The 13,976-nt window shown below is 43.9% G+C and overlaps 1 protein-coding gene across 1 annotated transcript in view; it reads right to left on the bottom strand.

Annotated features, from left to right (window-relative positions):
- Nucleotides 1-4,314: 4,314 nt before the first annotated feature.
- The window catches only part of XKR4 (XK related 4), a 318,756-nt gene continuing 309,094 nt past the window's right edge, over nt 4,315-13,976 (bottom strand). Inside the window, exon 3 of the mRNA XM_069600805.1 lies at nt 4,315-6,714. Coding sequence (XP_069456906.1) covers nt 5,768-6,714 — 947 coding nt within the window. The 3' untranslated portion in view covers nt 4,315-5,767. The remainder of the gene's footprint in view (nt 6,715-13,976) is intronic.

Here is a 13,976-nt window from a genome sequence, read left to right as displayed (position 1 = left end):
TATTTCAAGGACATTAACTGACCCTTATTTAGCAGAATATAGACCCAGAACGGGGGCTTCCTAGGTGGCTCAGTGGTAAAGAATCCACCTGCCAATGCAAGAGACACAGGTTTGAACCATGGGTTGGGAAGATCTCCTGGAGAGGGAAATGGCAGCCCACTCCAGTATTCTTGCCTAAAAAATCCCATGGACAGAGGAGTCTGGCTGGCTATAGGGTCGCAAAGAGTCAGACACAACTTAGCAACTGAGCAACAACATATCCAGAAAAAGTTAAAGGTTTGATTTCTTGGCTAGATCGTTACGCGCAATATTACAGAAGTTTGATTTTTTTTCCTTACGAAATCTAGAGAAAGCACTTCAGATGGATGGTGAAACAACACGATGCCTCAAACACTCAAGGGAGAACTTCTGAACCCCTCGTTTCTGTGGGTAAACGGCTGTTTGCCACGTCTTCCATTTGGCTTTCTGCTGTGTGAGAGCTTGCCTAATTGCTACAATTAGCAAAATTAAATGGCTCATTGTGTTTTTATACAATTCCACCCACATGCCACAGAGTTTCACTTTGGAGGCTGTTGATCAGACACTTACTGCATCTTTCCATGAGCTCATTTTTAGGATAGCCCCTGGACAAGACACATGTCCACAGAGAGCGCTTTGTAGGAGACAGTGCAGCCTGCCCAGTGGAGGAGAGGAGGTGCCACCCCAATGTCCAGATACTCTGATACAAGTGGGGACCAGAAACTTAGAAACGGAGGGATGGGTTGGGGGTGAGAGAGGAATGGCCCATCCTTAGCCAGTTTAAAAGGCTCCTGCTTCAGATGGGTAGAAGTGGGGGGTGGGATGCGGGGGCTATGAGTCACAAGCTGACAGAAGCCAGCAATTTGATTGTTTTCAAGTGTGACTCTGGGCTGCTGAATATAAGCAAACATGAGCCGATTTGCACCCATCACTGAAATTAGAGAAATGACCACCTCAGTCCTGCTGTGTTTGCACTGCACACATCAACCATTCTCTGAGTTGTTTTTCTGAAAGACAGCCTGAGATATGTTTTTTTAAAAGGCTTTAAAAACATCAAAATGCAGGCACCTCATCCAAGCTTTATATGGAAACAGCAATTGCTAAGGGCAAAGACTCAAGAGAATGCTGGGGAACTTATATGTAATCTCAGAAAGGGTTCATCAGATTAAAAAAAAAAAAACTCTGGATTCTTCTCCAAACATTGTGTCAGAACTTGTTTCCCTTAATGATATTTGGTACACTGAAAGGCAAATACGTAACCTTACATAATCCTGCTAAGGACACCGGATGTTTTCTTTACTCCTTTCAATATGTTCAGAGAAAGAATCTTTGAAATGACTCAAGGTTATTCTTGTTTCTCTAAAGACAAGCTCCTTGAGGAGTGGGAAAACTCATTCAAGCTAAAAATGCAAAATTATATCTAGATATTTCCAACTGAAGAAGACTCTTGAGAGTTCCTTGGACTGCAAAGAGATCAAACCAGACAATCCTAAAGGAAATCAACCCTGAATATTCATTGGAAGGACTGATGCTGAAGCTGAAGCTTCAATACTTTGGCCACCTGATGCAAAGCTGACTTATTGTAAAAGACCCTGATGCTGGAAAAGACTGAAGGCAAAAGGAGAAGAGGGTGGCAGAGGATGAGATGGTTAGATACCATCACTGACTCAATGGACATGAGTTTGAGCAAACTCTGGGAGACGGTGCAGGACAGGGAAGTCTGGTGGGCTGCATTTCATGGGGTCATAAAAAGCCAGACATGACTTAGCGACTGAACAGCAACATTTCCAACCCAAGTTCAAGTGTGTTGATGTCTTACAGACATGGATTCTACACTTGAGGTGATGCTGAAAAAGAGTGGGAAAAAACTTTTTATCTAAAAGTTTATGTGTCAATAACATACATTTATATGCATTAACAACAGTATATATTTTACTCTTTTCATCCGTTAGTTGTGTGTATACATATATTATATGTAATATGTGTGTTATCCATACTAAACACACGTCTATACAATATCTTTTTTAAAAAGTCATTGAGATTTCAATTATTCCTATTCACTTTTAATTGGTCAGTGCTACTACTTCATTTATTCATAGAGCCAAAGAAATGGGCCATTTAGAAATTAAGTATAAATTCATCTTCAGATCATCTCTGTATTTTTCTTTTGCTAATACTTGAATTGCATATTCTTGCCATGTCGGTAGGAGAATTTATTTCATTTGTTGGGTTCACAGCAATATCATAAAAGAAGAGTAACAAAGTGTCTACAAAGTCCAGGTTACTGAACTAGATAGTACATAGTTAAGAAGAACAACAGGAATGGGAGAAGATTTAAAGGACATAGTCATTTTGAGGGACCAAACTTTGACTTACATTGAAAAAAAAATTTTTTTCTTCCACACAAATACTTAAAGTTTCAGTGTGGTTAGGATACATACAGTCCTTATCTTAAGTTGAGTTTCATTGAGAAATGTTCATTTAAAAATGAAGAAAATTTATAATATTTTCTTTTAGAAAAGTCATGGCCCTATGCAAAATTAAATACTAAGGACAGACCCTTCACCGCCCCCCCCCCCCAAGTGACCCAACAGACCCAGCACAAGATGTTGGAGCTCACAGATAAAGAATCCAGTGTTTCCGATTTGTATGCTAACAAATTTGTAGGTTCCAATTTGTAAGGCTTGTTCCTTTTGGATTCTTGAGCTACTCTTGTGGAGAATTTAGTGGTCAACTGAAAATAAAATCTTAGGGTTTATACTAAAGTATAAATATGAAAATCAAACTTTGTTCCTTTGTATGTTGACAATGTCTCTTTAAATCCTAATACTGGAAATGCTCTGTTATCAGTGTATCTGAAACAAATACATGCTTGATGTCAACACAGTGCTTTCTGAATCATGGAAGCAAGATTAAGCCATGATTCTCCTTGGAAGTAACATTTGTTGTCATGTTGGTGTTCTCGTCTGTAATCTTGAGAAGTCTTGTTATTTATGACATGGTGGAGATGTCATTTCCTTAACAAGCTCTTTTGACTAAACCCTCACCTTTTAAGTATGTTGGATAACAGAGTATTTACAGTATTTGGTAAAATCACTGAAAATTTCAAACTTCTTGCACCCTCCTGACTGCATTCTCACTTTGAAGACAAAGCACAGCACAGCATTTTTTTAGTCACACCGCGCTCATTTTGATTCTTCACCTGTTAAACAAAGGATCAAGTTGAGAAATAACTTAGGATTTACATGATTGAAGAGTGATGGGACCTGTCGTATTTGTTGACTGACATTATCATCTGTGATTTACTCATGGAATCAAAGGGATAGTTCAACTGAGCAGTTTGGTTTCCAAAAGATCATTAATTATGAAGCTAATGACCCACGGGCCGGCACCAAAGTGAAGAATTTGCCAATATAATCATTTTTTCCCTTCTAGAGTGGGGAGTGGAATGTTTTTGCCAATTACTGGCAAGAAGAGCATCTTTCTGGGCCTTTCCTGGTGACCAGGTAATGTTTTCACATCTAAACCAAAGGTTATTATTTTTTAGTGGACTGCTGCTTGGAGGATCCATCATGGAGTACTAGGAAACTATGTCTACTGATAAAAATCATCTACTTTTTAAACACTGCCTTTGGACTTAGTACCAAAAAAAGTCCTAGTTCGAGCCCTCTGTCACTTGCTGTGGGTGTCATTATAGGGACGGCTGCCTCTGTACGACACAGTCATGACAGGTAGTGGCTCTAGAACTTGACTGTTTAAGTGAATTGGACAGTCCAGATAACTGAATAATTAAGTTAAACTGACATTTTTATTTTAAAAAGTGACTTGACTAATATTGAGTGCATCAGTTGGGTAGATATAAAACTGGAAAAGGACGTTCAAGACATTGCCCACTGTGGTCAGGTTTGTCATAAGAGATGGAAGAGTCATCACTTCCATCTTTGGTTTCCTGGGAAACATTGGCCAGTCTTGACAAGCCCTTTCTAGTTAAGCTGATTCTCTCGTCCCCTGATATTCTGATAGCACCCCTGGCCAGGTTCCTGGGGGCACCGACATGGCAAAGTAGGATGATCTTGCAAGAGACATGTGTTCTTAATCTGCTGAGGCAGGCAGATGGGATCTGTGGACCAGTTTCTACATCCCAAGTAATTATGATGCTTAAAGTATTTTAAACGATCCCAGGTCTATAAAAAAAGTGATGATGCCTATATGTATACCCTATATTTTTTTATTACAAAAATATTGAAATAATCCATGAGTTATTCCACTCTGCACCAACTATAAAAAAATACTATCAAAGTTTGACCGGCACTTTTAATGCAACAAAAAGCACCATGACTGGGGGTGGCAGGGGGGAGGGGGGACACTGGGAACAGAAAGTGGGGAATGTTTACTTGCTGGACAGAGGTATTTAAAACCCAGAAGCTTGTTGTAAGAGTGGGACTTTACAAAATGACTGAAATACAGATCTTAGCTGGATCTAGTGATAAGCCCTCAATCAGTTCAGAAGGGTTTTCTCACAGCATGTTCACTGTACCTGTGGGCTCATACTTACAAAAATGTGTCCCAAAGCCTCTAAAGACACATCACTTTGACCTTGGGGGTAGGGGAAGAGGGGTCCTTTACATAGGGAGGACTTGACTGTTCGATCACTCTTCTGCTTTGGTGGGGCTCACGCCACCCATGCTCAGCCGTTCAGGGCTTTCCCGTCAGTCTCGTGTTGGATGGACTTTGGCACTAGAAGGGTGCGGCATGGCGTATTCTGAAATCCTGCCTGCCCGCCATCACATTCCTGCACCTGAACACTGGCCATCTCTCCCGCCGCTCTGCCCTGACCTTCCCGTGTGAGCTGCAAAGGCCAGGAAACCAGACACTCATTCTGCCTTTTGCTCCTGCTTCCTCTCCGTGGTTTTGTTACATTTTTTGCAACTGAATACTGCATCCTGATCATCACTGAACTTACATCACTAAGGTATCAAGCTCCTTGGTCTTGTCAGAAGCCATCCACGGGCTGCATAGGATTTCTATAATAGGAGATGTTCTCAACTGAAAATTTAAAATGAAAAAAAAAATCCTGATGTGTGTTGAAAACGAACCATTTCATCAATTCTAATACATGTGTAAACACACTTGGGTTTTCTGTCCATTGGGTCAGGTTTTCACATGAGGATGGTTTATGAGTTCTTTCTAAGCTTCACTATATTTTTTTATTTGTTTTCTCTTTGTTTTTCTGGAGTCTTGAGGGATATGTTTTTTCTCTCTTTGTTCTCATATTCCTGCAGGAATCACAGCTTTGCATCAAGAGAAATCACCCAAACTATTTTGACAGAGGATTGGCATGTGTGTTACTGTGTGTGTGCTCATGTGTGTATGTGTGATTCAGTATATTTTTATGCAAAGATCAGTTAACTCCATCCAAACACCCTACTGATTGGAGGCAGTATTTCCCATCACAACAGTACCCTTGGATGGATGTGCTGAAGATTGGGCTGGAGGGGTTGGCAGCAACAAGGAGTCCCACTGAGCTGGCCTGTTCCCTTCAGACGGAGTAGGAGGGTTTGGGGGCTGCTCTTTGAAAAGAGGCCAGCAGCAGGCAGTCTGCTGTCGGAGGGTCAGACACGTATCCGATGAGGGTCAAACTGGGAGTCTCACAGCCCATCACCCTGCTCTAGGGGAGAGTTTCCTTATTGCCACAGCCGTGCTGTCACCCCTCTGTCTGGAGGTCGTGGCCCCTCCAAGTCCTCTCGTTTTATAAAGTGGTCTCATACTCCAGCCGCTCCTGAATGAGAGCATCGTCTTTGTACTGCAGCCTTGGAGGAGACGGGGAACATTCAAAGGCTAAGATGGCCTTTCGGAGGCTTCGGTCCAAAACGTGTCTCTCCCACGCTGGGTACCTATTCCTGAACAGGTCAATCTTAATGACGGATTCTTCAATCCGTGGTGGGCGAGAGGATGGGGTGGATGGGGCCGTGGGCCTCACCTGAAAGACAGGGACACACCCATCTCGCTCTGCGAATTTCTGGTCGCGGTCGCCGGCGACACTGCGGTTGTTGGAGATGGACCGCAAGGTGCTCGTGGCCACGTCTGGAGGCAGAGCGAAGGCGGCAGAAGGGTCCTCGCAAGCACAGCTTGGTGATTGCCCAAACCGGGGTCCGTTGGGGTGAAAGAAGGCATAATACATCAGCATAAAAACCACGCCGGTTAAGAAGCTGCTGAAGACCACGCACAGCGCCGGGATGGCAAACGCGTCCGCGATCTGGGGAGCCTTGTAGAGGTACCAGAGGGCACTCAAGGCTGTGTTTTCCAGAAGGATCACGAAATAGTAAATGAAGAGCCTGCAGCGTGTCCTGCCTTCCTTGACATTGAACCAGCTGAAGATGTAGATAATCCCCACCACCATATCGAACACGATCTCCTCCCACTTGGTGATGCAGAACTCTGTCTCACAGTGGACGATCCAGAAGGTCATGATGCACCAGTGAAGGACGATGAAGATCCCAAAGTAGAGCTGGAAAACCGAGGCAAAGAGGGCGAAGGTGATGACCCTGGCCGCGATGGTGAAGAAGTGCCAGCAGAACTGGATGACCACCGCCATGTAGCTGATGGGTTTCTTGTCATCACGAGAGTCCCGGAGGGCCTTCTGGTAGGAGGCCAAGGCCCAAGCCAGGGATACCAGCGAGGCTGCCGCTGTGAAACCTACAAAGGCAAGTGGGAAGACAAGCTGTCAAAGGTGCGATACACTGGAAAGGAGTCACGTGGGGCTGGGGGTTTGGGACAGGCTAGCTTCCACCACCGCAAAGCTCTTCATTTCTCTGAGTTTTAGCTGGACTGTAGATGGGACTCCCTAGGATCTGTCCTCCACGGTCCCCCACCATATGGAGAAGACATGGAGCTGATGAGAATGCTACTCAGGATGAGAGTGGGATGTGGGGGCTGGAAATGGGGAGGGGTGTTAACTTCCTGTGTATTCAGCAAAAACAGATTCCGGAGATCGTTTTATTTGGTGGGAATATAACTGTGGACTGCATGTTGATAGAACTGGGTGGCTGTTTCAGCTTTGCCACCGATGACCTCCATGACTTTGGACACTGATTTAAATTGGCATCCTCATTTAGAAGGTGGATAATCTCCAAGGTTCTGGGATGCTACGATTGAAAGGAACTAATAATCACAGGCAAGGCAAGGGACTAGTTGGTTACCTTTCTGGTTCTAAACAGGAATAAATGTAGCTCAGTCCCCAAAGAAAGTCAATTATTTCTTGAAAATAAGGCAAGGAGTCCGTGGGGTCTCTCTGGCCAGGTTTCTTGTGGCACCTGGTGTGCTCTCTGCCCTCGTGTGATCTGGGACTCGTTCTACAGCTTCCTTCTGCTTCAGAGAAGAAATGTCTGCTCACTGTCACTCATCTTGTAATCTTTCACAGATTAAACATTGTGCGGAAATCACTTATCAACCGCTTTTCTTATTAGGCAGTGAGCCCGTTTAGTTAGTATTCCCCCTAAAAGTATCTTTCCAGATTAAAAAAAATAAATATTCTTACTGCTTCCCTCCACTCCTGCTCCACCTACTACACTTGAAACATCACCTTTGTGGTCTTGATGTGGAGAAGGCTCTTCTAAAACACACCACCTCCTTCAGGAGGGAGGGAGAATTCCACGTTGTCACTGAAAGGTCAGATCAGTCTGCCCTGCAACTAGTTTATTAGTAACGAGCCGTAGCACGAGTTGTAACAGTACTTATGTATGTGTGTGTTCTCAGTTTTATCTGACTCTTTGTGACTCCATGGACTGTAGGCCAACAGGCTCCTCTGTCCATGGGATTCTCCAGGCAAAAATACTGGAGTGGGTTGCCATGCCCTTCTCCAGGGGAACTTCCTGACCCAGAAACTGAACCCAGGTCTCTTGCATTGCAGGCAGATTCTTTACCATCCGAGCCACCTGAGAAGCCCAAACAGTGGAAAACCAGGATTGACCACTTGGGTTCGTCCATTTAGTTTTCGTTAATCTAGAATGTTTCCACAGGCTTTCTTTGTCTTTTATCTCTGGACAGTTTTTGAAGAGTGCATTACCTAAAGAAAAGAAAGAGAGAAGGAAGGAAGGCAGGCAGGAAGGAAGGGCTTCTAAATACAGTCAGAACCACAGGAAGAGATATGCAAAAATTTTGCACGATTCTTCATTGCTCTCCTCTTCTGCTTTTGCAATTTCAGTCTGAGCTGCAAATGCCAAAACATTATGAAATAAAATCTGTTCTCCCGTTGTGTTGTTTGTGGCCTGGGCATAAACAAGAATTCTTGGAAAAACCCTGAGAATGCTTTATGTGGATTTATAGCCTAATTCTCTAGATGTAGGAGGTTCAGGGAACTGAACCACGCACTCTAAACAGAGTGAGACACTTTCCCTCTCCTTAAGGAGTACAGAACGGCAGCTCTCCTAGCCCCCTCAACCTCACCACAGGCCAGCCAAGGATTGGTCTCAGGGTTAGGACCCATGTTCACAACCGAACTGAAGCTAGTGAGAAAGGGCTTTTTCAAAGAGCTGTTATTGTGTAAAATTTCAAGCATATACAATAGCAGAAAGAATCACAGAACAGATAAACCCTGCATGCATAGTTAACTCAAGGGCCTGAGTTCTGAAATTCTTCCCAAGGGAAGTGCGAGTTTTGGTCGGCAGGGGGCGCCTCTTGACAGCACCTCGACGGGCGACTTCGTGAATCTTCCTGATGCTTTGTCTTCCTTTATTGGGAGACAGAAGAGCTGTGCTGGGACCTGATGTTTTCTCTGCTCTTCCTGGGAAGCCTTCCTCTGGCTAAGTCGGTCCCCCAGCCACCCTGCCAGGTTTCCCTCTTCTAGGAAGACAGAAAATGCTGTGCTCAAACTTGGAAGAAAAACCAACAACTCCACTTCTCAGTGAGAATTTAAGCCTCATTCTTTTCTGTAGGGAAGCCAGTCCCGATCCCTAATCTGAGTCCAGCCCCTGCTCCCACCCGCCAACATGTGCACACCACACCCTGCACTCCGCACACTTTGAAGCACTCAGGGAAACAGAGACCCAAAGGGAGGCCAAGTAACTTGCCTGAGCTAATGTGACTAGCAAAGTAAAGCAGGCATCCAAACTCATCGATTCCAAACTGTGCACCACGCCCACAGACTGGGATCGGATTGGGGTCCATGACAGGTGAGAAGACGTATAGACTAGTGTGTGAGATGTAGAACTCCAGGGCTAACAACTTCGAGGGGTGAGGGTGACCCCGGAGTGGTGCCGCCTCTCAGGTTCTGACTCTGAGGCCTCCTCTCACACCTGCTCCTTCAGGCTCCCTCTGAACATGCTTGCTCCCAGGTCAGAGTCCCATTCTGGTTCTTTTCACAAATTGACCAGAAGCACAAGCTCCTAGAAGGAAAACCAGGCTTTTTTCATCTTCACATTTTCTAGACTAAAATAGTCCTCCTAATTTTCCTGATTTTTTTTTTTGGCTGTGCTGTGAGGCTTGTGGGATATTAGTTTCCCTCCCAGGGATCGCACTCAGGCACTCGGCAGTGAAAGGGTGGATTTCTAACCACTGGACCTGGATTTTTATCTGTGGAAAAATGTTGCCCAATTCAAGCTGATTATAGAGCGAAGAGTAGCAGGTCATGAAACCAGAATGGTTTCAGCATGCTTAGAGCTTGTCTCTTAGTTACAGATATAAAAGCCGGAGATCCACTTGGCTGGACTCTTTATCGAATTCACCTAGTCGAAAGAGTATAATAACTGAAAAAAACATAAAACCACCTGTGCTGTGATCTTTGTGGAACGAGGTGAAGCAAAGAAAAGTCGTATGAACTCCACTGGGTCTAAGATGTTCGAAATCTCCTTGCATGGAAACTATTTTATCTCTTTTTTAAACCTTGTAATAGTTCTGATTAAAAATATTTAAATGCTTTAATATGTTTAATTTCGGTAAGGATACGCATTCTCCTCGTAATCCATCCCAAGGAGTTTAGCTTCTTTGCAAGGCAAATTATAAGGCTGCTAAGGAGTTGATAAGAGAAATACTGAATGGAAATTTAAAAAAATATTTTACTATGAAAGCAGTTGAAGAAAGTTGTGGGAAGAACCAAAGCGTCTTCTTCTCTTTAAGACATGTGAAAAGGAATTTCTTTTAAAAAATTTTTAATTGGGAGATAATTGCCTTACAATATTGTGTTGGTTTCAGCCATATGTCAACATGAATCAGCCATATGTATGTATGTATGTATGTATGTATATACATATAGGTCCCTTCCCTCTTGAAACTGCCTCCCACCTCCCACCCCATCCCACCTCTCTAGGTTGTCACACAGCACTGGGTTGAGTGCCCTGTATCACACAGCAAACTCCCACTATCTATTTTACATATGGTAATATACATGTTTCCATGCAACTCTCTCAACTAGGATTTCCTTCTGAATGGAGAAAACACAGGTTAGGTGATCTCGCATAGCTGCAGCCCATTTCAATTTTTAAATTATCTTTAGAATAAATAAAAAATTTCCCAGGAAAGCAAACATTCTGTGTGTAAGAATTTGAAAACATCTAATGCTATTTCTCTTGGGAAAAAACATTTTGTACTTAGGAGAAGGCGAGGAGTCACCCTTCTTTGTACAATATTACAAACGTCAACCTATATTTACATTGAACATAAAAAGATGATAGAAATGACTACTCAAAAGACATAAAATAGGGCTTCCCTGGTGACTCAGTGGTAAAGAATCTGCTTGCCAAAGCAGGAGACACAGGTTTCATCCCTGGGAGGATCCCACATGCGGTGGAGCAACTAAGCCCTTGCATCACAGCTACTGAGTCCACACGTGGCAACAACTGAGGCCCAGGCGCCTAGAGCCCATGCTCTGCAGCCAAAGAAACCACGGGAATGAGAAGCCCACCGACCACAACGAGAGAGCAACCCCCTCTCATCACAACTAGGGAACACTCTGAGCAGCAGTGAAGACCTAGTGCTGCCAAAAATAAATACATGGGTATTAATAAAAAAGAAATATCCAATGCCGATGTTTAAAAAAGACACAAAATAAGCAATCTGAGATCCCCAGTAGAGTTAAATTTTCCTTTACTTGAACGTGAAGTCGCTCAGTCATGTCCAACTCTTTGTGACCCCATAGACACCAGGCTCCTCCGCCCATGGGATTTTCTAGGCAAGAGTACTGGAGTGGGTTGCCATTTCCTTCTCCAGGGAATCTTCCCAACCCAGGGATCGAACCCAGGTCTCCTGCATTATAGACAGATGCTTTACCGTCTGAGCCACCAGGGAAGTCCTTCAGAGTCAGTTTATTTTCCACACCATTTATTTTTTCACCATCACTCTCTTTTTTCCTTGAAGTTTTTCTCTGCTGGATGGTAGGGGGCTTGGTGAGGGCAAAATAAAAGAAATAATGGTAGGGACCTAACAGAAGCAGAAGATATTAAGAAGAGGTGGCAATAATACACAGAAAAACTATACAGAAAAGATCTTCATGACCCAGATAATCAAGAGCCAGGCATCCTGGAATGTGAAGTCGAGTGGGCCTTAGGAAGCATCATTACAACCAAAGCTAGTGGAGGTGATGGAATTCCAGTGGAGCTATTTCAAATCCTGAAAGATGATGCTGTGAAAGTGCTGCAGTCAATATGCCAGCAAATTTGGAAAACTCAGCAGTGGCCACAGGACTGGAAAAGGTCAGTTTTCATTCCAATCCCAAAGAAAGGCAATGCCAAAGAAAGCTCAAACTATCGCACAATTGCACTCATCTCACACGCTTGTAAAGTAATGCTTAAAATTCTCCAAGCCAGGCTTCAGCAATACGTGAACCATGAACTTTCAGATGTTCAAGCTGGTTTTAGAAAAGGCAGAGGAACCAGAGATCAAATTGCCAACATCTGCTGGATCATTGAAAAGGCAAGAAAGTTCCAGAAAAACATCTATTTCTGCTTTATTGACTATGCCAAAGCCTTTGACTGTGTGGATCACAATAAACTGTGGAAAATTCTTCAAGAGATGGGAATACCAGACCACCTGACCTGCCTCTTGAGCAGCCTGTATGCAAGTTTAGGAAGCAACAGTTAGAACTGGACATGGAACAACAGACTGGTTCCAAATAGGAAAAGGAGTACGTCAAGGCTGTATATTGTCACCTTGCTTATTTAACTTATATGCACAGTACATCATGAGAAAAGCTGGGCTGGAGGAAGTACAAGCTGGAATCAAGATTGCCGGGAGAAATATCAATAACCTCAGTTATGCAGATGACACCACCCTTATGGCAGAAAGTGAAGAAGAACTAAAGAGCCTCTTGATGAAAGTGAAAGAGGAGAGTGAAAACGCTGGCTTAAAGCTCAACATTCAGAAAATTAAGATCATGGCATCCAGTCCCATCACTTCATGGCAAATAGATGGGGAAACAGTGGAAACAGTGTCAGACTTTATTTTGGGCGGCTCCAAAATCACTGCAGATTGTGATTGCAGCCATGAAATTAAAAGATGCTTACTCCTTGGAAGGAAAATTATGACCAACCTAGACAGCATATTGAAAAGCAGAGACATTACTTTGCCAACAAAGTTCCGTCTAGTCAAGGCTATGGCTTTTCCAGTGGTCATGTATGGATGTGAGAGTTAGACTATAAAGAAAGCTGAGTGCCAAAGAATGGATGCTTTTGAACTGTGGTGTTGGACAAGACTCTTGAGAGTCCCTTGGACTGCAAGGAGATCCAACCAGTCCATCCTAAAGGAGATTAGCCCTGAATATTCATTGCAAGGACTGATGTTGAAGCTGACACTCCAATACTTTGTCCACCTGATGCAAAGAGTTGACTCATTGGAAAAGACCCTGATGGTGGGAAAGATTGAAGGCAGGAGGAGAAGGGGACAACAGAGGATGAGATGGTTGGATGGCATCACCGACTTGATGGACATGGGTTTGGGTGGACTCCGGGAGTTGGTGATGGACAGGGAGGCCTGGTGTGCTGCGGTTCATGGGGTAGCAAAGAGTCAGACACGGCTGAGTGACTGAACTAAAGTGAAAGAGGAGGAAATAAGGACAGCGCCAGGTGACCTTCTCTCACCTGCAAAAAGAGACACAGATGGATAAGAGCAAAATGAAAATAATAATTTAAAAAATCCTGATATGTACCAAACATTGCTCTGCGGCTGGCCTTTCACACTCATTACTCCATTTATTCCTCACAATATCACTCCCTCGATGTAAGTATTGTTGCCCATTTTACAGATGAGGAAACTGAGGCTCAGAGAGTGAGATATTCTCACCAAGGGGCAGCAAACATTTCTGTACATATAAGTACTTTGGGTTTTGCAGGCCCTGGCTCTCTGCAGAAGCATTCAGCTTTGCCTTTGTAGGGAGAAAACAGCCATAGACAAGAGTTAAACAGAAGAAAAGCAGGCGGTGGGCTGAATTTGGTCCAGGGGCCTTCATATTCCAACCCCTCGGCTGACCCGGGGACACATTTTGAACAAGGAGCAGGGTTAGGATTTATACCCACATGTTTTCTGACTTTAAACTCCTCATACTCTTCCCTACACTCACTGAAACATTCTGGGCCACTGACGAAAGCTGGCCCCTTTGGGGACCATTTCTGATGTGGTTTTAGGTGCTTACTGTCTGAAAGAAAGCCCGAGGCCCTTTCACCATCCACCCAAGCAAGGAAAGAAGTGAAAGCCACTCAGTTGTGTCCGACTCTTTGCGACCCCATGGACTATAGAGTCCATGGAATTCTCCAGGCCAGAATACTAGAGTGGGTAGCCTTTCCCTTCTCCAGGGGATCTTCCCAACCCAGGGATCAAACCCAGGTCTCTTGAATTGCAGGCAGATTCTCTACAAATTGAGCCACAAGGGAAGCCCAAAGAAACAAGCCCGCAGGTAAGTGTGATTGTGGCCTGTCTGTGCACAGGATGACATCTGTGCATGAACACACCCACTGAAGGTCAACTGTAAAGTC

The sequence above is a fragment of the Ovis canadensis genome, chromosome 9, assembly GCF_042477335.2.
Source record: "Ovis canadensis isolate MfBH-ARS-UI-01 breed Bighorn chromosome 9, ARS-UI_OviCan_v2, whole genome shotgun sequence".
Classification (NCBI taxonomy): Eukaryota; Metazoa; Chordata; class Mammalia; order Artiodactyla; family Bovidae; genus Ovis; species Ovis canadensis.
Note: the sequence above shows the minus strand (reverse complement) of the source record. Positions and strands in the feature narration are given on the sequence as shown.